Source organism: Mirounga angustirostris, unplaced genomic scaffold (genome assembly GCF_029215605.1).
Source record: "Mirounga angustirostris isolate CCGP_5_RB_7025 unplaced genomic scaffold, mMirAng1.0.hap1 SCAF_6, whole genome shotgun sequence".
Classification (NCBI taxonomy): Eukaryota; Metazoa; Chordata; class Mammalia; order Carnivora; family Phocidae; genus Mirounga; species Mirounga angustirostris.
In genome coordinates this window covers 131,095,272-131,115,838 of record NW_026991714.1, presented here as the reverse complement: position 1 = coordinate 131,115,838, position 20,567 = coordinate 131,095,272, and the positions used below count along the sequence as shown (strand labels likewise).

General features: G+C 41.6%; 1 protein-coding gene across 1 annotated transcript in view; it reads right to left on the bottom strand.

Moving 5' to 3' along the window:
* SORCS3 (sortilin related VPS10 domain containing receptor 3) overlaps positions 1–20,567 on the bottom strand; it is a 572,838-nt gene that overhangs the window by 129,650 nt on the left and 422,621 nt on the right. Inside the window, exon 7 of the mRNA XM_045876297.2 lies at positions 10,747–10,865. Within this exon, the coding sequence (XP_045732253.1) occupies positions 10,747–10,865 (119 nt within the window). The remainder of the gene's footprint in view (positions 1–10,746; positions 10,866–20,567) is intronic.

The following is a 20,567-nucleotide window of genomic DNA, read 5'->3' as shown; positions in this document are numbered from 1 at the left end:
TTCCATTTTCCTTTAAACTCCTGTGTTGTAAATGTGTCCCTAATGATGAAATTGCTATTTATTTAACATTCAAATCTCTCCCATTAAGGCCAAAATAACATCATTTAAAATATTGCTAAACAGTTTTTCTTTGAATAATTACACTCTATTAATTTCTGCCTCAGGGCTTTTTTTTCTGTCAGAAAGGGAACTATTCGGGATACAGAAGCCATGCCAGAGAGGCTTTGCTACCTCCCACACTGGTGCCTAAACCAGGAACCTAAACCATCAACACCCAGGGGAGTTGGGGACCAACGTGCTACAAGAAGGTACAAGAGTCTTGAAAGAGAATTAAATCCCAGCATATCTACAGTCACATATCTATCATGAGAAGTTGGTTTCTTTGATAACTGGCACTATGGAAGGTATGTGGGAAGATTTTATCATGCACATATGTCAATACATGAGCTGAATCCATGAATAATTACAAAATGAATTTGGGGGAAAGATTTAGAAATCTTTTCCATGACCGGCTTATAAAAACTCTTATTTTTTTTAAAGGTTTTTATTTATTTACTTATTTGACGGAGAGGGAGCAGAAGTAGGGGGTACAGCAGAGGGAGAGGGAGAAGCAGGCTCTCTGCTGAGCAGGGAGCCCGAGGCAGGACTCGATCCCAGGACCCTGGGATCATGACCTGACCCGAAGGCAGATGCTTAACCAACTGAGCCACCCAGGTGCCCCTAAAAACTCTTAGAAGAGAATGTGCATACACAAAAGTAGGGAGGCTGATTTTTGCATGTGGATTAATCTCTTGATTCTAGCATTTGATAGGGCTCTATAGCTTTCAGAGCATTTCAAAGCCATTAGTATCTCCCTTGATCCTCACAAAAACCTTTCAATTTAGGAAGGGCAAGGGGCATCCTTCCATTCTACGGAGATGAGAAAATTAGTGTTCTCAAGGTCCAAGTGAGCAGCCCCATGTTCCCCAGCTGGTAGGTGGCAGAACCCTGACTATAACCCCGAGTTCAGGGTCCTCTGCCCCACATCAGACCACCGGCTACTTGAACCATAAACTGCCTGAGAGCAGGGACAATGTCTTCTATTCCAGCCCTGTCATGCTCAATTGCACCTGGCATACTTCTAGGACCTCAAGAAATATCTCTTAACTAGCTACTAGTACTTACTAGTTGCTAATACTTCTACAACACCTTTCAACTCTGAACAACAGCAACTTGTATCCAAATTACTGACTGGCTCCACTTACTGGAATTATGCCAGGACCCCTCTTCTGTATCCCATTGCTCCGCCCACAAGATTCCTTGCTACAGAGGGGACTTTTTTGCCTACATCGACACAACATTACCAGGAGTTGAAAGTTGGATCTATACACTGATACTGGTCTAGCTGTGGATGTTGAGAAGGATTTGGCAGAGTGGGGATGGCCTTCCCTTTGAATTTTCTGCTTTCTCTATGCCTCTGGAGTATTTTGTTCATATCTTAATTACGGATCTGTGTTTGTCTCTTGTGTTTTAGATATCTATATCAGACCTGTTTTTTTTTTTTTTTTAATACAATTGCACTCACAATGAAACTCTGTTCAGTGAGTGAATGAATCTTTATTACATTGAAGGCCACCTCATGTGCCATGAAGAGGGATGAGGCCAGGCTCCATGTAGTTCAGTGAAGACACAATTCTCTTAAGATGGCTTATTAAGGCTCTGTTCTCATTTCTTCATCACACTCCCTAACAGCCAGGGCATGAATCCTATCACTGAAGGGATTGTAAAGCTACCACTGCTGAACCACCTACTCTCCAGGATAATCACTAGAAAAGCTACTCCATAAGGAGAAAAGGCAGGATTTCCAACCTTCTTGGCTCAGAACATAGAAACCAACTTATCTGTATTCCCCCCCGCCCCTACAGAGGAAAGCCGATTTTCTCTTTTATCCATGTGGAACGGAGACATTTCAGGCAGACACTTTCCCATTAAAACAAGGGCTCTTCTGGGAAGGATTAGCTCCTTTTGATTTCACTATGAAACCCCAGGCCTGGGGCACCCTGCACAGAAAAGGCATTGACAGATTAACAAATTTCACAGTGTTCTGTACGTCTTCAGCTCAGCTGAAAGCAGGAGACCAAACACTAGGTCCCCTCAAGCAAAACCATCAAGATGACTACCTTTACCTCTTTGTCAACAGAACAATAAAAGGTGAGGCAGAACCTTGGGGTCTCTCCTAAACTGTAGGAGCCATGTGAGTAGTATGTGGACCCTTCAACCACATACAAGATACAGAATCAAAACTCATCATGTTTAGAAAAAAGAAATAACTGGGCATGAGGAGCTTTCCTTCAGAAGGGCAAATGTTTTTGAGGGTGAATATTTATGCAAAATGAATGTTATGGGAAGTTTATTATGAAGAGGTTACCTGGGTTTTTGGTTATTTAAACTTTACTCTCAAACACATATACATTTGTGTACGACTCACTCATGGGTAAATAAGTATGCCTTACACACATACGTATTATTTATTAATTTGCAGAGAAAGGAAATGGGACTGTGTGTCACCTGAATCCCTGGTGGTTCAGTTGTCCACACACAAAAACATCTGACCTTTGACCCATGGAGCCAACGGTGCTACAGAAAGTCAGTGGTTTTCAAACATGTCTTAGCGGCAGATGGCTTTTGTTAAATGAAAAAGGTATTAAGAACCCTGACATGCAGAGCAAACAAAAGCTAAGTGACTCCATTCAAGTTGGGGTTAAGAGGGCCAGAGACCTTCTTCCATTTTTCGGTAGCTCCTGAGACAAGTTCCCTAATAATCAATGTAAAAACTGCCAAAAAACACATTTGGCAAAAAAGGCTAGAAAGACTGAGGGGATCAACTGGCATCCTTTTCTATAAGATTTTTCCTCAGTTGTAGATGTCTGATGGCACTAAAACAAAATAAGGGATATCAATACTCCACAAAACCAGAAAATTCAAGTGGATAAATCCCTTAAAATTACGAAAAACCAAAGCCACCAGAGCCCTTTATGCCCACCCAGCTATTATTCAGCTGCTCAGACTGTAGGCAAAGAAGAAAATCAAGTGGCTCTACAAGGTTCCCATTTAAAAGCCAAACCCTGGAGCCACTGCAAGCATCCTTCAGAAAACACACAGTCCTCAGCGACCAGCTCTGCCTTAGCGGAGCTCCCTGGAGATGTCACCCACGAGGGGCAGGCTGGACCTGAGCCTTGACACATGACAGCTTCTTCTCTTGAGATCATTCTTTAGTAAATTGCTGGCAGGGGAGGGAAATACCAGCTACCCAGATGCCCTGGTACCTTCCTTGCACAGATATAAATCTGTGGGTCTAAACCCTGGAGGAGAAGCTACTATTGGTCTGAGGATTTTCTACCCTCACAAAAGCCTTCTGAGGCAGCTTTATTTCAATGAACAGAATGAGGAATCCCTGCCTTTTCCTTGCTTCTGAGATAGATATTAATCGTTGCAGTACAAATCTGACCTTCTCCATAAAGCCTTTCCTGATCCCCATTTCAATTTTCAAAACTTAGACCCTCCAAAAAAGATTAAAAATTCACACTGATTTCAGAAATTTCTCTGAGATGGCTTCCAATGATTTAAAAAAAAGCAATAACAACAAAAAATAAATAGGTAAAAGAAAGCAGCCATGTGATCACAAATGGCCAATAGGAGAAAGGAAGAATAATACCACACAGCTAGCTGCAGGGAAGCTGCTATAATGGACAAAAAATTAGTTCTGAGCTTCTTAGCACTGTAAAGAGAGAAACACGAAGTTACCCAGATTTCATGAAAGGAAATAGAAAAGGTTCACCTCACCTGGACAACCTTCTACTTGATTTTCCTGCCACTTCACTCCCTCCCACAACTACACCTGTCCTTGGATAAAGGTCCCAGTACATTATGTTCTCTCACTTTTTTAACTTTATGTCTGCCTCCCTTCTGCCTGGAATGCTCTTTCTCCTTCACCTACCTAACTGGTACTCCTAGTCTCCCTTGTCGGGAAGCTTGTACTAACCCTCCTCCCGAAGCTCTTCTTGCTTACTCCAAGAGCAACATGTGCTTTGCACTAATACAGCTCTCATCACGCCACATTATAATTGTTTAGCTGTCTGTGTTCCCCACTGGGCTGATTGTATTTTAATATATTTAAATGAATGAATATAAAAACGGTACTGAATAGCATAATGGATAATTGTTGGACAGCAGTTTTATAAAAATGCAGAGACATTCTACATATGGTCATTTCTTATGCGGTGAACAATTGCCAATTACCCTAAGTTGTCTTATATTGTTAGTTGGAGAAACAAGATTCCCTTGCTTTAAAAAGATAACTAACTGCATTCCCTGAGAAAAAGGATGGTGTCTTATCTTCTCCGTTCAGTTCAGTTCAACAAACATTTATTGAGTACCAGTCATTATGCTAAGTGCAGGAGAAACAATGATAGATAAGACATAGTCCTGTTCCTCTTAAAGTTTACAGACCTGGCTGGGGAGACATAATACCTATGGGTAAGTAGTCAGCAAAGAAGCTTCGTGCAACCCCTATTGAGGATGTCAGGGAAGACTTTCTACAGATAGCAATGCCTAAATTGAATCTAAGGATGAGTTTATCTAGTAAAGGGACATTCCAAGCAGGTTTTTCATGTAAGAAAGGCATGTTAGGCAACAAATGACATCGTGTGTGTATGGACACTGAACAGGTTTAGTGTTTATGGAAGGTTAAAATATAACAAGAGAGGTATACAGGGAGCCACAGTGGCTAAGGAATTCCCATGAGGGTGATGGAGTATGCAGGACCCAGATCATGAAGGACCTTGTAGGCAATGTTAAGGAAATTAGATTTTAACCTATAGGTGATGAGCAGCCGCTGAAGGCAGGGACATTGATTTTTGTTTTAAATAAATTACTTTGGAAGTAGTGCTGCAAATGGATTGGGGGTGGGGGTTGCAGGTCTAGGAACAAGAAAATCAGTTAGCAAGCTATTGCGACATTTCAGAAAATATATGATAAAGGTTTATAAATGGTTTTAAATAGCCGAGTAATAATGGTGCTTCCTTTTTCCTCTCATAAATCACCTTGGAGCAACAAGAAAAACAAGAAATAAAAGTACAAACTCTATACTCAATGAAAATATAACCCTGAAACACAATATATATGGAAAGGAAGCCAAATTCAGTGAAGAACAAACAGGTTACAGACAGGCACCAGGGCAAAAATGCCTACAGCTATAAACCTTGGATCAAGCCACAGAAATAGCATTCTCTAAAGATGACATTTCCCAAGGAGCAAAACTAACAATCTATTATTTGGACTGGAGGGCTATCTACACAAGGAAGGTATCAGGGCATCTGGGTAGGTGGTATTTCCCTCCAATCTATTATTTGGCCAAGGGACTGTGGCCCAGGAATTGGCAGTGGGTCTATTCTGGGACCTGAGCAGTTTCAAGAAGCTGGAGAGGTGTGGCTGGATAAAGAAGCCACCAGGCAGTTTTACCTTATGCGAAGAACCCATTTACAGACAAACTATCTGAGTTATATGGAACCTCACTGAGAAACAAAGAAGATTCTTGTTATGCTGAAACAGAGCTCTGGTCTATCACCAAGAGGAACCTCCTCAGTCTGTCCAGGAAGAGCTCATGTCATGAAAAAAACAAATAATAATTAAAAACATAAAGATAAAAGAAAACAGCACAGGAATTATAAAATAATACAGCAAAATAAGAGGGGGAAAGGAACAGAAAAATAAAAACTGCTCCCATGAAGCAAATGAAAACTGTGACCACACTGCTAGGATTAAGAATAATCTGTATGATGAGGAGATCACCTCTGTATGAGAAGAATTCAAAGTAGAAATACAAGAGCTAAGGGTAGATATGTTGAGACAACAAAAAGTCATAAAATATAAGCTGGCAAAGTTCAGGAAAGAAGTTCAACAATAATAGCAAAAAATGTAAAAAGGAGCCTGGACATTGCTAACTACTCGTTCATGAACAATGTGGGTAAGACTTTTTTTTTTTTTTTTTAATATCACTTTGCTCAGGGAGTCAAAACTGATTAGAAGGGAAGAAATGATGACTCCCCTTTGCTTTTTCTGCCTATTGTACACATCCTAAGTGTCCTGGAGGATGAGAACCAAAATAATGAAACTGAAATACAATACATATTTCAAAATATAAATCAGAAACTTTTGAGAAATTAGAAAGGAAGGGGAAATTGAACCAACTGAATGAGACTTACATTTCAGGAAAAAGAACTGACACAGTATGACCAACTGCAAAACATCTACTAACAAAGTAAACAGTATTCAAATATATATTTTTAAAAGGACTTTTAGGTTTCAAAGGCAAAAAAAAAAAAAAATAGGACACCTAAAAGGGAAAATATCAGGCTGGCCTGACACAGTAAGATTCAATAAATTAATAGAGCAAAGGTCTCATGGAAAGCAAATGACACACATTTTATAGCCTAGAGGGAGAGACAAACATATTTTCAACATTCAAGAACTCACCTTTCTTGAAAACTTTACTAAAGGACAAACTGAAGACAACCGAGAAACAAATAGGAAACCTATAGCAAAGGACCTAGATTTACCTGTAAAACTAAAATCAAAATAAATGCAGGAATAACGGTTCACAGAAGAATGTGAATGCTCTGAACGATTTAATTAACAAAACTGGAGTTGGATACAGGTCATAAACACAGGCTATTTTTTTCTACCTTTGTTCAGCCATGCTTCATAAAATATTTAAGTCTAACAGAATTATATTTTAAGATAGAAAAGCAAATAAAGAGATAATACAACCATCCAAAACCAGGGGACGAATTTAAGAGAGAGGGGAGGAAAGAGAAATGTGGGGAAATCCATAAATTGTATCATTGCGCACAAGAGGAAATCAATAGATATAATCCAAAAATAGAAGATTCTCTGTTAAATTCATCAAGTTAAGTAGCTAGAACAAATATTCAAAATTATCAATGAAATACAGCATCAGGAAAGCAAGGAAATCACCATATAATGAGTTTTTTTAAAGAAGCAATTTTAACTGAAGACTAGGCATACACTGTCAGAACTAAGCCATGGCTATCATACTGATCAATGCCGAAGGCCAATCTCACCTATGAGAAGGAAAGAACTCATTAGCTACTGCTGGCCGAATGACACACATCGGTACCTGCTGTAGGCACAGTTGTTCACGTGTAACCCACTGCCATGCTTTTACTGTGTTTTAAACTTAGCCAAATTATAGTTGCAAATAATAGCATTTCATCTGTGTTTATTTGGTGGTTGATGAAATTCCATGTTTTTCTCAAGAGTATTGGCCTTTTGCATTATTTGGAGCATTGTTATTCCATGCTTCCCATCGCTCTCATGGTTACAAAAAACAATCTTAAAACAGCCTTCAGGGTCCTGTGGGATCTAGTGCCCTAGGTCTATCCTGTGGCTATCTCTAAACTCTGGGACAAGGTCTCGTTTACTCCTTCCTTCTCATCTCCCTAATATTAGAGTGCCCTGTGCCCTAGTCTTCGCATTGTTTCTCTTTTCTGTCTGTACTTACTCCCTTGGTGACTTCAATTTTGCAATTCAAAAATAACATCAATATGCTGACGTCCTTCCAACCTATATCCTCAGCCCTGGCCTCCCCACCACCTCTGCTCCAAAAGTCAGTCTCAAATCTCTACCTGTTCACCCCACATCCTCATACGGGGCTCAAGAAAGTACAAGGCCCAACACACCTGGCTTTATGTCCCCCTCTGACTGCTGACTTCTGCCACCCACTCCTGGTTTGCCACTCCCCGAATGAGGCCTTTTCAGGTCATCCTAAATAAAACAACACCTACAGGTACCTAACATTCACATTCCTCAGGAATTTTCAGCCAGAGCATTATCATTGCCTGATATATTTTGTAAAAAGATAAATAGATGATAGCACAAGATAGATAGAAAGATAGAGAGCAAGATTTAAATAGCATTGTTTTGGCACTTTACAGATGTAATTAACAAATAGAATCTGCCCAGCAACCCATGAAGTGAGTACTGTAGTTACCCTCTTTTCATAGATGAGTCAAATGAAGCACAGCTCAAGGTCACCCAGCTAAAGTGTAGCCTGCAGAGGTCAGAATAAATGTTGGCCATCGGATTTCAAACTTTAGGATCTCAATCACTACTCTTTTTTTTTTTTTTTAAGATTTTATTTATTTATTTGACAGAGAGAGACATAGTGAGAGCAGGAACACAAGCAGGGGGAGTGGGAGAGGGAAAAGCAGGCTTCCCACGGAGCAGGGAGCCCGATGTGGGACTCGATCCCAAGACCCTGGGATCATGACCTGAGCCGAAGGCAGACGCTTAACGACTGAGCCACCCAGGCACCCTCAATCACTACTCTTTACAGTCTTTCACATCTACTTATGTGTATATATATATATATACATATATATACATGTTTTTCCTGTCTCCCACTAGAATTTAAACACGACTTGAGCAGGAAATTTATTATGTTCACTGTCTTATCCCCAGCTCTTAGAACAAGGGCCTGAAATGTAGCAGGCAATCAATAAAACTTTATTGATTAATGGGAACTCATATCTCTTTGAAACAAAATAAAAATGGATGCTTATGAAAGAAAAAACTTCTACTGGCTTCCAGTCTAATAATAATAAAAGATATCTCAGAATAGTTAGAAAAAAAAACCTGGATGTCTGCCATCAGAGTTACAGAAAACTTTATGCAATAAAAGGAAAAATGAATTTTAAAAAATCTGAACATTTTAAATTCTAAGTCATGTTTCCCAGAAACGATTCTGCCATGTTCATCATTATGTGCAGTATTAGCATTAAGGAAACGGCAATCAGATTGGTAAATTCACAAATCATCTCTGTGCTTCTATCTTGAAAACAATTAAATAGAGATAAAGAAATAATAAAGCCTCAAACTGGGACCATGCAATGGGAATGGAATGAAAGGAAACATCTGAGAAATAACTAAGGGTGATAAGAGCAGGAGCTTGAATTCCCTGAATTTGGGGACATAGACAAACCTGTAGTTTTCTACCTCGAGTGACCTGGTAGAGGGTAGTGCCACCAGTGTGTCAGGTTCAAGGGGGACACGTTGATTTTATTTTAGCTGTGCAACACCCAAGTTGAGATACCAGGATGACTATTAGACATAAAGATCTGCAGTATAGGGCAGAGGTTACAACGCCCTGACTTGAGAGTCATCAGGACATGGAGGCAGTACTTAAGACCACAGGATCTCCCAGACAGCGAGTACCAGGTGCAGAGAGAAGAAGGCCAAGGGCCAAAGCTAGAGAAAACCAAGAGTTATGCCTAATACTGTTTATTTTGCATTGTAGGTGTTCAATACATACTCATGATTAAGGAAATAATAGCACCAATGACCTGCCAAGATGTAGAAAAAAAAATTCTGAAGATTTTGGCTTTTACTCAAACTAAGAAACAGGGATTTTCTTGAGCCACAAAGACCTCTCTTTCCCTCCCTTTTTCAAGCTGGTTTTTGAATGGCTGGCTACTTTTCCTATATTTTACAAGGCCTCAAAAGTCTACACAACTAATTTTTTAAAAGAAGCAGCTCCTCCGTCTACAATTTATCAATACAACAAGTAGTCAGTGAGCACCCTGCATTTGCAAAGGCTTCTTGTTAGGGCCAAGGATGAGGAGTAATTCTCCCTATCCTCAGAGGGTATAAAATGCAATTTAGAAAGAAGACAAATCCACTAAGATTTAAGTAACAATTCCTAGTGGCCCATGTGCTAGAGGACTGGTAGACAAGAAGAGCTGCAAGGGTTCAGAGGAAGAGAGGCATCCCCAGCTAAAGGGAAGTGGGGCTGAGCTGGACTAAGAGACCAGGAGTAGGGCAGAGAAAGTCATTCAGGTGCTTAGGTCTGACCAAACTCCAGAAGATTCCAAAGATCAAGGTTCCTATAGAAAACAGTTTGCAAAGGAATGGACAGCATAAGGGTGGGAAGGCAGAGTGGGGGAAATCAAAGCTGCTGTCAAAGGTCAAGTTCGATTTCACACACACACACACACACACACACACAGAGTAAGTCACTTGGTGGAACATCACCTTTTACCTTTTGTTTTTCCTCATTTTCGCTCTTTGCATTTCCTTCCAGGGAAACTCAACACCTAACACAAGGCTTCCCTTGCCTGTCTATAAATGTGAATCACACCTAGCTTTCTCTGTGAGTCAGAGTTCTTGGGAGTGTAGGATTTTGGACTCGGGACATATCAGGGAGTAGTCAGAACTGGAAAGGGAGGGCAAAATTCATTGAGTTCTAGATTGTTCTAGAAAGAAAATCCTAGAGATGCTTCAGTTCTTAGAGATTCTCGTTCCCAAGTTAGACAGGTCACTTTGGACAGAGATGGAATGGAGCTTTGATAAACTACTTAAAGTCAGATCCCATGGGAGATGTGGCTCTAAGTAACCTCCAAACCCTAGACCACATCCTAGTCATTTCCAGACCCATTTTGGTATAATAAAACAGCAATCCAACTGAGGATTCAGTTGGGCCACTGAAGACCTCTGTACATGATACTGACCCATAACACCTTTCTCTTTCACCAGAAGTCTTGGATCCCCCCAGAGAACGGGTCGCCAGAGCAGCAAAGGAGGGACCGCACCCCAGCTCCACATCTTCATAACCGCACGAAAGCCACCCTCATTTTCCTGACATCACCTGAGCATCCCCTCTCTACCACTGACTGCATTTTCTGGACTCACCTGAATGAAGATATATTCATCCTGAACAACCAGGGAACTGATGTCAATGGAGCGGGCAAAAGGCCCACTGCGAGTGGTCTCGGCACATTCCTGGATCCTGCAGGTGAGGTAGTGAGCATCTGAAAAGGGAGAGCAGCACTTAGACACAAAGGCAAATATGGTGACAAAGCTCTCAACAGTACCCAAGGCTCTACCTCATGGGAAATCAATGATGCAGTTTAAAACAACAAGATTGCACTCACTTTCACAAGAGTTGTAATAATTTTAAAAATGGCAATATCTAGATGAGGCAAGGGAGTGGGGAAAGAGTTAATCTTACATCCTACTGGCAAAAGGGTAAACTGGTGTAGCTTTTTGGAAGAACAAACTGGAAATATCTATCAGAATTTCAAATGCGCATACCTCAAACCAGCAATTTTAATGCAAGCAATGTCTTCTAAAGAAATACTCATATATTTTCCCAAAGAGTCAAGAGCAAAGATGCTCACTGTGGCATTGTTCACAGCAGTGAAAAATCAGAAAGAGACTAAATGTCCCTGAACATTTCAATAAACCAAGGTGCACACATTACAGAGGGCTAGCTGCAATTAAAAGAATTAAATAGAGAAACATTCAAATGCTGATTTCTCTAAGGTCCCTGTTCCTTTCCAAATAACCTTTGACAAAATATTTGCCAATATGATAGCATGATACAATTCAAGTCCCCAAAAGCTTTGTCTTTATAAATGTATAGGTTTGTGCCACAGTGCATAGAAAAAAGGTTTTTTTTAAGATTTTACTTATTTACTTACTTATTTACTTATCTATCTATTTATTTGAAAGTAGAGAGAGCAGGGGAAAGGCAGAGGGAAAGGGAGAGAATCTCAAGCTGACTCCACACTGAGCACGGAGCCCAACTCGGGGCTCAATCCCACAACCCCAAGATCATGATCTGAGCTAAAATCAAGAGTCAGACGCCTAACCGACTGAGCCACCCAGGTGCCCCTGTGCATAGAAAAAAGTTTTAAAGGAACCCATAAAAAATTAGCTATGATTACTTGTGGAGGAAAAGAATGGACTCGAAGAGGTAGTGTTGAAGTGGGACCTTTGCTTTTTATATTATATACATCTTTATTATTTTTACAATTAGAATGTATTCACCTATTACTTATATAAAATCTATAAAACTTGTATGATTACTTGTCAGATCTTCTGAAGATCTCAGCAGGTGAACAGCCCCTCAAGCAACCCAGGAACATGATGGCAGAAGCTGTAGCTGAATGGGAAAAATTTTTGACTATAAAATGCATTCTCATTCTGATCACAGGGTCATCCAAGAAAGACAATCCACTCAGTTATTTGCTCCTTAAGGAAAAACTACAGGTAAGTCTCTGTGAAGAAACCTGTATGTACATTGGCTTTTAAAATGGTTTTTATTGGGGCACGTGGGTGGCTCAGTCGGTTAAGCATCTGGTCATGATCCCGGGGTCCTGGGATCGAGCCCCACATCGGGCTCTCTGCTCATCGGGGAGTCTGCTTCTCTCTCTCCCTGCCCCCCACCCCCGTTCTCTCTCGTGATCTCTCTCTCTCAAATAAAAATCTTTTAAAAATTAAAAATAAAATAAAATAAAATGGTTTTAATTGAACAGTATTTAAAAATAGTGAAAAGTTAGGAATCATTTTAGTATAAAAAGCAGAGAAGTCTCTGTTATCACCTAAAACCACGTTCATCACTATATGCATCTCATGCGATTGTTCCTTGGAATGTGTGCCCAGGTGTGCACAGGTATCATGTGCAGCTCGCAGGCAGCAAAGATAAAGGCAAAAGCCTTAACTAAGCAAAAATTTATAACAATTGAGTTTAAACCACGAGTACTTTAAATTATCCCCTTTTATCTTTAATTAATTAATTTACTGGTGGCTGCACCGAGCCCTTCTTGTACACACACAATGTACCGGGCACTGCTCAGGTACTAGGAATAGAGCAGGGAGCAAGACAAGTGTACCTGCTGACTAGGAGGGGGCTGATCACATTATTTGTAGCCAGCTATTCCACACATTTATTTATACACATGAGACTAATTTAACAAAGAAACACATTTGGGTAAGAAATGAATTCATTATGGGCTATATTCCAACTTCCTGAGTGTCCAGAGCTGAACACAGTCTATTTTTGTTGGTATTCTTACTCGGAACACGTCAAACATCCACTTCCTTCTCTCCGTTAGCGGTCGCTCGCATCATATGCCCACGAGCGCAAGCCTCTTCCCTTTTCTTTCCTCCATGTGCCATATAATCCAGGTGGTTCCTAGCCCTGATAATTCTGCCCCTGAAGTGCTTCCAGAGTCTCTCCCCTTCTCTCCACAAGCCCTGCTGATTGCCTGGGGCGAGGCCTTCTCACCCGTGTGGCCTGTTGCATCTATCTCACGACTAGCCTACACACGCGTGATGGACTGGACACTGCATGGGCCCGAGGCAAGGAACAGAGTCATTTCTAAAACCCAAACCTGAGCTCATCTCTCCTGGCTTTCAAACAGCTCTGAGGGCCCTGGGACAAAGCCCAAATGTCTTTCTATAGAACGGAAGGCTTTTTACAAGAAGCCTAATAAAATCAAATGCCTAAGGAGCCAGACAAATTCTGTGTAGGAGTAAAATGAGCTGGATGAATATGACAAATGGTAGCTGGTGCATAGCCTCGGTGTCAGGGATCTCCTAGGAGTGCTGGGGACTGCAGCAAAATGGCCAACACTGGACTCTTCAAGGAGAAGCTGCTCCTCAGTGTCCACTGATCGTTGACATGCAGGAATAAGACGTTCTGTGTTTTATAAATCTAACTGTCCCTATTTTTTTAAGGTGAAGTTGCCTGATTTTTTAAAAAATGGACAGCTAGGGGCGCCTGGGTGGCTCAATTGGTTAAGTGTCTGACTCTTGATTTTGGCTCAGGTCATGATCTCAGGGTTGAGGGATCGAACCCCACATCGTGCTCAGTGCGGAGTTGGCTTGTCCCTTTCCCTCTGCCGCTCCCTGGGTCATGTGCGTGCACTCTCTCTCTCTCAAACAAATAAATAACATCTTAAAAAAATGGACAGCTATTTTAAATTTAAAACAGGGTGCAGGCCAAACACTGTATAGCCAAACAAAACAAGCCTACATCCAAATACCCCCTAGGAGCTGCTCATTCCCTATCTCTACTCTGTAATTTGGTTCCTACCTACCTTTCCAGAGGAGACAGACCCTCGTCCCCCTCTTCCCTGACCCATTAGCAAGACCAGATTGTTTGCCATTCTGTAAGTACAGCCTGCCCGTGCCTTCCTCTTTGTCTCTGTTCGCAGAGAGAGTCAGGAGTGGCCTATCTCTCCACTTCTGGCCGAGAGGGCGAGGGTAGGCAAGGAGCCCAGCTGGGCCGGGCAGCCCATGGCCTGCCCACCAGGAATACTCTTGGACCCACAAAGCCTTAGCAATTTTCTCCGAGAATAAGGCACTAAAACCCAGCGAAAAGCTGTAGTAAACACATAGGAAGAAACCACAAGTGTTGACATGACAACCTGCTTCCTTCTTGCCAGTCAGGGTCTCAGAAAGCTCCTTACACTGCGAATCAAAGGTACACACAGGAGGACATCTGCTTGTACTCCCCCCGCCAAGGCTCATTTTCCCCTGTCTATTTACTATTCACTCTCAAATTTGGACACTTTGGAAAAAAAAAAAAAAAAAAAGAACCAAGAGTACTCAAGGCCACCCCAAACAAAATAAAAACCTACCTAAACCTTGGCCCACAGCAGGTAAGCTATTGTGCCAAACTCATCCTACTTCTTGGCTCTCCCCCTGCTTGCTGCTGCCCAGCATGGAACGAAAGGTCCAATTTAACAGGAAAGCAACTCTAAAATGAATTTTTCAAATCTACTTTAAAATTCAAGGGCCTTGGGGCGCCTGGGTGGCTCAGTTGGTTAAGCGACTGCCTTCGGCTCAGGTCATGATCCTGGAGTCCCTGGATCGAGTCCCGCATAGGGCTCCCTGCTCGGCGGGGAGTCTGCTTCTCCCTCTGACCCTCTCCCCTCTCATGTGCTCTCTGTCTCTCTCATTCTCTCTGTCTCAAATAAATAAAAATCTTTAAAAATAAATAAATAAAATAAATAAAATTCAAGGGCCTTGCAGTCTTTAGCTGGACTCATACATTAGAAGTCTCAATGTTTTTATTTTTCAAAACACAGAGACATGATAGTAAGTGCTATGGCGCCCAATGTCTGGTGAGAACCTAGAACGGGGGGAATGGGGAGAATAAATTACCAGGTAGGCCTGGCCACCAGATGGAAGTGACTGAGGGTGACAACGGACTCTGGGTGTCAAAGGTGAGCAGGGGACACCAAGAACCTCACATTTGTGAAAGTTCGCAAATTCGGGCTTTGGACATTATCCTAAAATGAGGCCGGATACAGTCATGGAGATTCAAAGATGAAACTGAAAGATATTTGTCATTTAACTTGAATCCCAAACTAGGCTTCCAACACCTGTGGCCCTTTCATTTGCTTTTAATAATAACTCCAGATGCCTGAAGGTCAGATCTCTTGAGCGTAGCATGGTGTTTGAGAGCGAGGCCTCTGAAGCTAGAATGGGCTGAGTTCAAATCCTGAACCTGCTACTTGCTGATCACCCTTGACTAAGTAGCACAGCTCTTCATCTGTGAGATGCCCATAAGTCAGCATTTGCCTCCAAGGACTGTCGTCAGGATTAGATGAGATCATGTATGAAAACGCTTAACACATTGTTGGATCCATTTTAAAAGATAAATAAACGCTATCTCTTTGTTATGAAAATAGAAGGAAATTTAACACTCAGCCTCTCTCATATCTTCAAATAATAACAGGTAATGTTCTGTTTGACTGTGGAGAATCAAAAGGCCGTATTACAGGTTCTCTTAGTAGTCATATTCCAAAATTATATCACTGTTTAATTTCTTGAAGTACTTTGGGTGTGCAGACAAGAAAAAGACAAAAACAAAAACATGTCTGAGCTCGAATAACCAAGAAGGACTTAAAGGAGGAGGCAGCCTTTGTGTTCAGCTAAGATGGAGAAGGGAATTCCTGGAAAGGGAGTAAAAACTATACATGGTCTTTTAGGTAGGCAAAGCTCATGGAAAGCACTATATAATCACATGTTAATGGATTAACTTTGATTAATCCATATCCTTGAACTTGTATTTTCTATCCTTTCCTTTGAAATGTTCTCAAATGAAAAACTAGGAAGACCAGATTGAATGAAGAACTCATTTGGATAACTCTGTAAGAAAATTAGAGAGTGATTTCCCCAGTGGTTGAGAGTCAATCATTACCCTGATGATTAAAGTATTTCTAAATGTCAAATGTCTTCCTAGTGTATTTCGAAGACCCGGTGTAGTCACTGCTTCACTTAGAAAAGTTAAAAGTCAAAGGCTTTGTTCCCTGCATGTGAATAGAGGGATCTACTCAGTAACTTTAGAAATATCTGGCCCTGTTGGAATTAGCTCTAGCACTGGAAGACCCTTTAGGGAAGGTGCAAACATCTCCCTAGTGCATCCAGCCTTCACGCCTTCCCACGTAGCAGATGTTGGGCCAAAGGTCTCATATAGCAAGAAGGGGTGGTCTTAGACTGACTGATTCATTCCTTTTTGTAGTGGGTCAGGGTGCACATGAAGCTGCAAGTGTCAGGCACTCCCTGAAGTTCCAGGAAGTGGAGAACAAAAACCTAAACTTTTTTGTTATGTTGAATAATATTGTGACTTATGGTAATGGTTTGCCTTTGAGATTACTAAATATTCAAACTATCCTAGCCATCTTGCCTCTTGCCACCTCAGAGAAAGAAACTTCCCATGATTCACTCAACTTCCATCCCTTTGGGTAATATACATGTTGCCAAATTTGAAAAAGTGCATTAAAATCGTGAACAAAAAGCAAATCAGCTCCTCAGGCCTTCTCTTAGAGAAATACCCAGGAGCTATTTATTTTGAATAATAACATTAAATCTCTGATGCAAATAAGTAAAAACAAGCAGATTCCAGGAAACTTTGAAAAGTTATTTAGCTTCCATAAGCCGCCTTTTCCTTGATTGAGGAGTGGGGCTAACCCGTGTGCGGGACATCCACACTGCTGCAAATGCCTGTAAGGCTCTCGAGACATGGTAAGTACCAAAAACAAAATCAACGAATTGAAAAAGGTAGCTTCCATTCCTGCCTGTTGTGGTTATGGTTCTAGAGGTTTTTTCTTTAAGATTTTATTTATTTATTTGACAGAGAGAGACACAGCGAGAGAGGGAACACAAGCAGGGGGAGCGTGAGAGGGAGAAGCAGGCTTCCCGCTGAGCAAGGAGCCCGATGTGGGGCTCGATGTGGGGCTCGATCCCAGGACACTGGGATCATGACCTGAGCCGAAGGCAGACGCTTAACGACTGAGCCACCCAGGTGCCCCTATGGTTCTAGAGTTTTTGTGAAACTTCTAATGGCCCAAAGGAGAACTCTAGTGTCGCCTGCTTTCTTAAGGCACAGGAGGCATCCGGCAGTTACAGATTATTTACAAATCACAGTGATCTTGAACACCTTAGGACTCCGGATACTGCATTCAGGACTCTTTCTACTCCGATTGCCAAATAAACTCACCCTGACTGAATATGGTGACTAGATGATGATCACAGCAATGATGACAATGACAATGATGACTAGATGATGATAATGATGACAATAATGATGAGTGACGATAGTGATGATGATAATGACAGTGATGATGATGATGACAATGATGACTGAGATGATGCCAATGGTGACAATAATAAAGATGACGATGACAGTGACAATGATGACGATGATGAGGACAGTGATGATGACGATGATGCTGACGATGAGAACGATGATGACAAAGAAAACCACAAGAAGTAACATTTTTGAATGCTCACTCTGTCTTCCAGTATTACAGGAACTACATGTATTAACTGATTTAATTCTGGCAACAATCCAATAAGGAGTTAAAATTGTTATCATCCCCGTTTCATAGATGAGGAAACTGAGGCACAACAATTAAGTGATTTGCCTGAGTTCCACAGCTTCTAGGAAATGACAGAGCTGGGATTGATACACAGCATACTGACAGCAGAACCAATGATCCCAACCATTATATATTTGAAACATGGAAAAAAAATCATTCTGGGATGCTGGGTGGCTCAGTCCAGTAAGTGTCTGCCTTCAGCTCAGGTCATGATCCGGGGTTCTGGGATGGAGCCCCACATCAGGCTCCCTGCCCAGGGGGGAGCCTGCTTCTCCCTCTGCCTGTCACTCCCCCTGCTTGTGCTTGCTCTCTCTCTCTCTCTCTCTCTCACACACACACAAATAAATTTAAAAACATAAAAATAAAAATAAAAGAGAACGAAAAATCAGTCTGAGAATTAGACCAGAATCCATGTTCTGGTTCAGTCATCATCCCTGGTTATCTATGTGACCTTGGGAATGTTGTTGTACATTTTAGTGCTTTTCTGAAAGTGATGCAATTTTTTCTATTTCAACTTAAAAAAAAAAACAAACCCTGAACCCTTTTATCAAAGACAATCCTATGTTCTCAATACAGAAAGTGTATTTTAGTGTACCTGCTCTGGGTGAATAGAAGTCAAGAGTTCTGCAATCCCACTGACTTAACCCCACACCTCACCCCCATCTGGGCCTCTGAGTTCTTAGAACACTGCTAGAGCTTGGAGTTACATAGTTTAAAATTACTGAACTAGTCAATAATCGAAGGTTGCTTAAGAGCCAATATTCTGTGTGTCTAGAACCCAAAGTTTAGGCTGCAGAGTTAATAGTTTTGCCTTGTGTGCCAAGCCCGTTTGATTACTTACGACTCCCTGGAGTCCGTTAAGAAATACTGGGCTTTAGGGCGCCTGGGTGGCTCAGTCGTTAAGCATCTGCCTTCGGCTCAGGTCATGATCTCAGGGTCCTGGGATCGAGCTCCACGTCGGCTCCCTGCTCTGCGGGAAGCTGCTTCTCCCTCTCCCCTCCCCCTGCTTGTGTCTCTCTCTGTCAAATAAATAAATAAAATCTTTAAAAAAAAAAAATACTGGGCTTTATCTTGGCTCAGCGAGAAAGTGCAGGGATTGATTAATGACAGGTGATGGTGACACCAGGACAAGAAATGGTGGCATATGTGCTACAAGCTTTGATTCTAGAAATTTACAGGGTGCCTAAATGTCAAAAGCTTTCTGCCTATATCCAGGTTCACTTATTATAGTGTCCCAATGAAATGTCCAAATGGTTTATGCTTGAGACTTTCTAATGAAGAGAAACTTATTACTTCACATAGTAACCCTTGCCATTCTGGGGTACTCTTTTTTTTAAAGATTTTATTAACTTACTAATTAATTAAATTATTTATAGAGAGCAAGCAGGGGCAGGGGCAGGGGCAGAGGGAGACAGAGGATCTCCAGAAGACTCCACACTGAGGGCAGAGCCTGAGGCAGGGCTTGATCTCACCACCCTGAGATCATGACCTGAGCCGAAATCAAGAGTGGGATACTTAACGGACGGAGCCAACCAGGTGCCCCTTGGGGTACTCTTAATTGTTGCTCTTATGTTCACTGAACTGAGATCTGCCTCACTGTAAATTTTACTCTTCAGTAACACCTTTATTAGCCCATCGATGAAAAAACTAATACCTAATAAAAATACTTCTTATATTTGTTAGGATTTTTTTCAAATATATAAAGCACTGGAAGACAAAGGATCACAGAAAGGTTAAGAAAGTTCTCCAAGATCAAACAGCTTCTAAATGACCAAATTAATTCTTCAGCTCAACTCTTATGGCACCAAGGTGATGCCCTTTTATTTTATTTTATTTTATTTTATTTTTTAAAGATTTTATTTATTTAATCATGAGAGATAGAGAGAGAGAGAGGCAGAGGCAGAGGGAGAAGCAGGCTCCCCGCGGAGCAGGGAGCCCGACGCGGGACTCCATCCCAGGACCCTGGGATCATGACCTGAGCTGAAGGCAGACGCTTAACCAACTGAGCCACCCAGGCATCCCAGTGATGCCCTTTTAGTGACACCCAATTGTCTTTTGGATGGAGGATACAGAGTGTGTGTGTGTGTGTGTGTGTGTGCATGTGTCTGAGGGTATATTGAGGATGGTAAGGAGAATTCACGGGGGACATTCTGAGGAAAATGACTTCTAGAAGACAATGGGAGAAAAAGTCATTTGAATCCTGAATTGCATGGCAGAAATAGGTTTCACGCTGCCGTTAACCAAACTGGCTGGCTTTGCCTTGTTTAAGCCCTGCCAGGACAAGAGAGAATTCAATGGCTTCAGCATCATCTGGAAGTCTGACTCCCAAAAAGAAGGGGCAGGACTGGGCTGGAGTGGAGATTCCTACATCAAAACAAGAACAGGGACCAGTTTACATTGGGTGTTCTCTGGCCTGTGGGAGCCAGGCTGAGAGAGAGGATGGTCAATGTCACACACAATACAGAAGAGCCACCCTCTGTGCTGTCCACCTGCAGTCCCTCCAGCCTAGAGCAGGGCTGTCCAACACACATACAATGTGAGTCACAAATACCCTTTATTACAAAGTCAATCGAAAAGTGAAATTAATTGTAACATAGTTTATTTAACCCCAAATAGCCAAAATATTACGATTTCATCATGTAATCAATATAAAAATTATTAATGGGTTATTTTCCATCCTTGAATTCATAGTACATCTTTGAAACCTGGTGCGTGTTTTGCACACACGCCACATCTCAATCCAGACAGCACGTTTCAAGTGCTCAGCAACCCCATGTGATGATGTGGCTGCCATGCTGGACAGCACAGGTCCCCGCCCCCCTTTCTACCATCCTC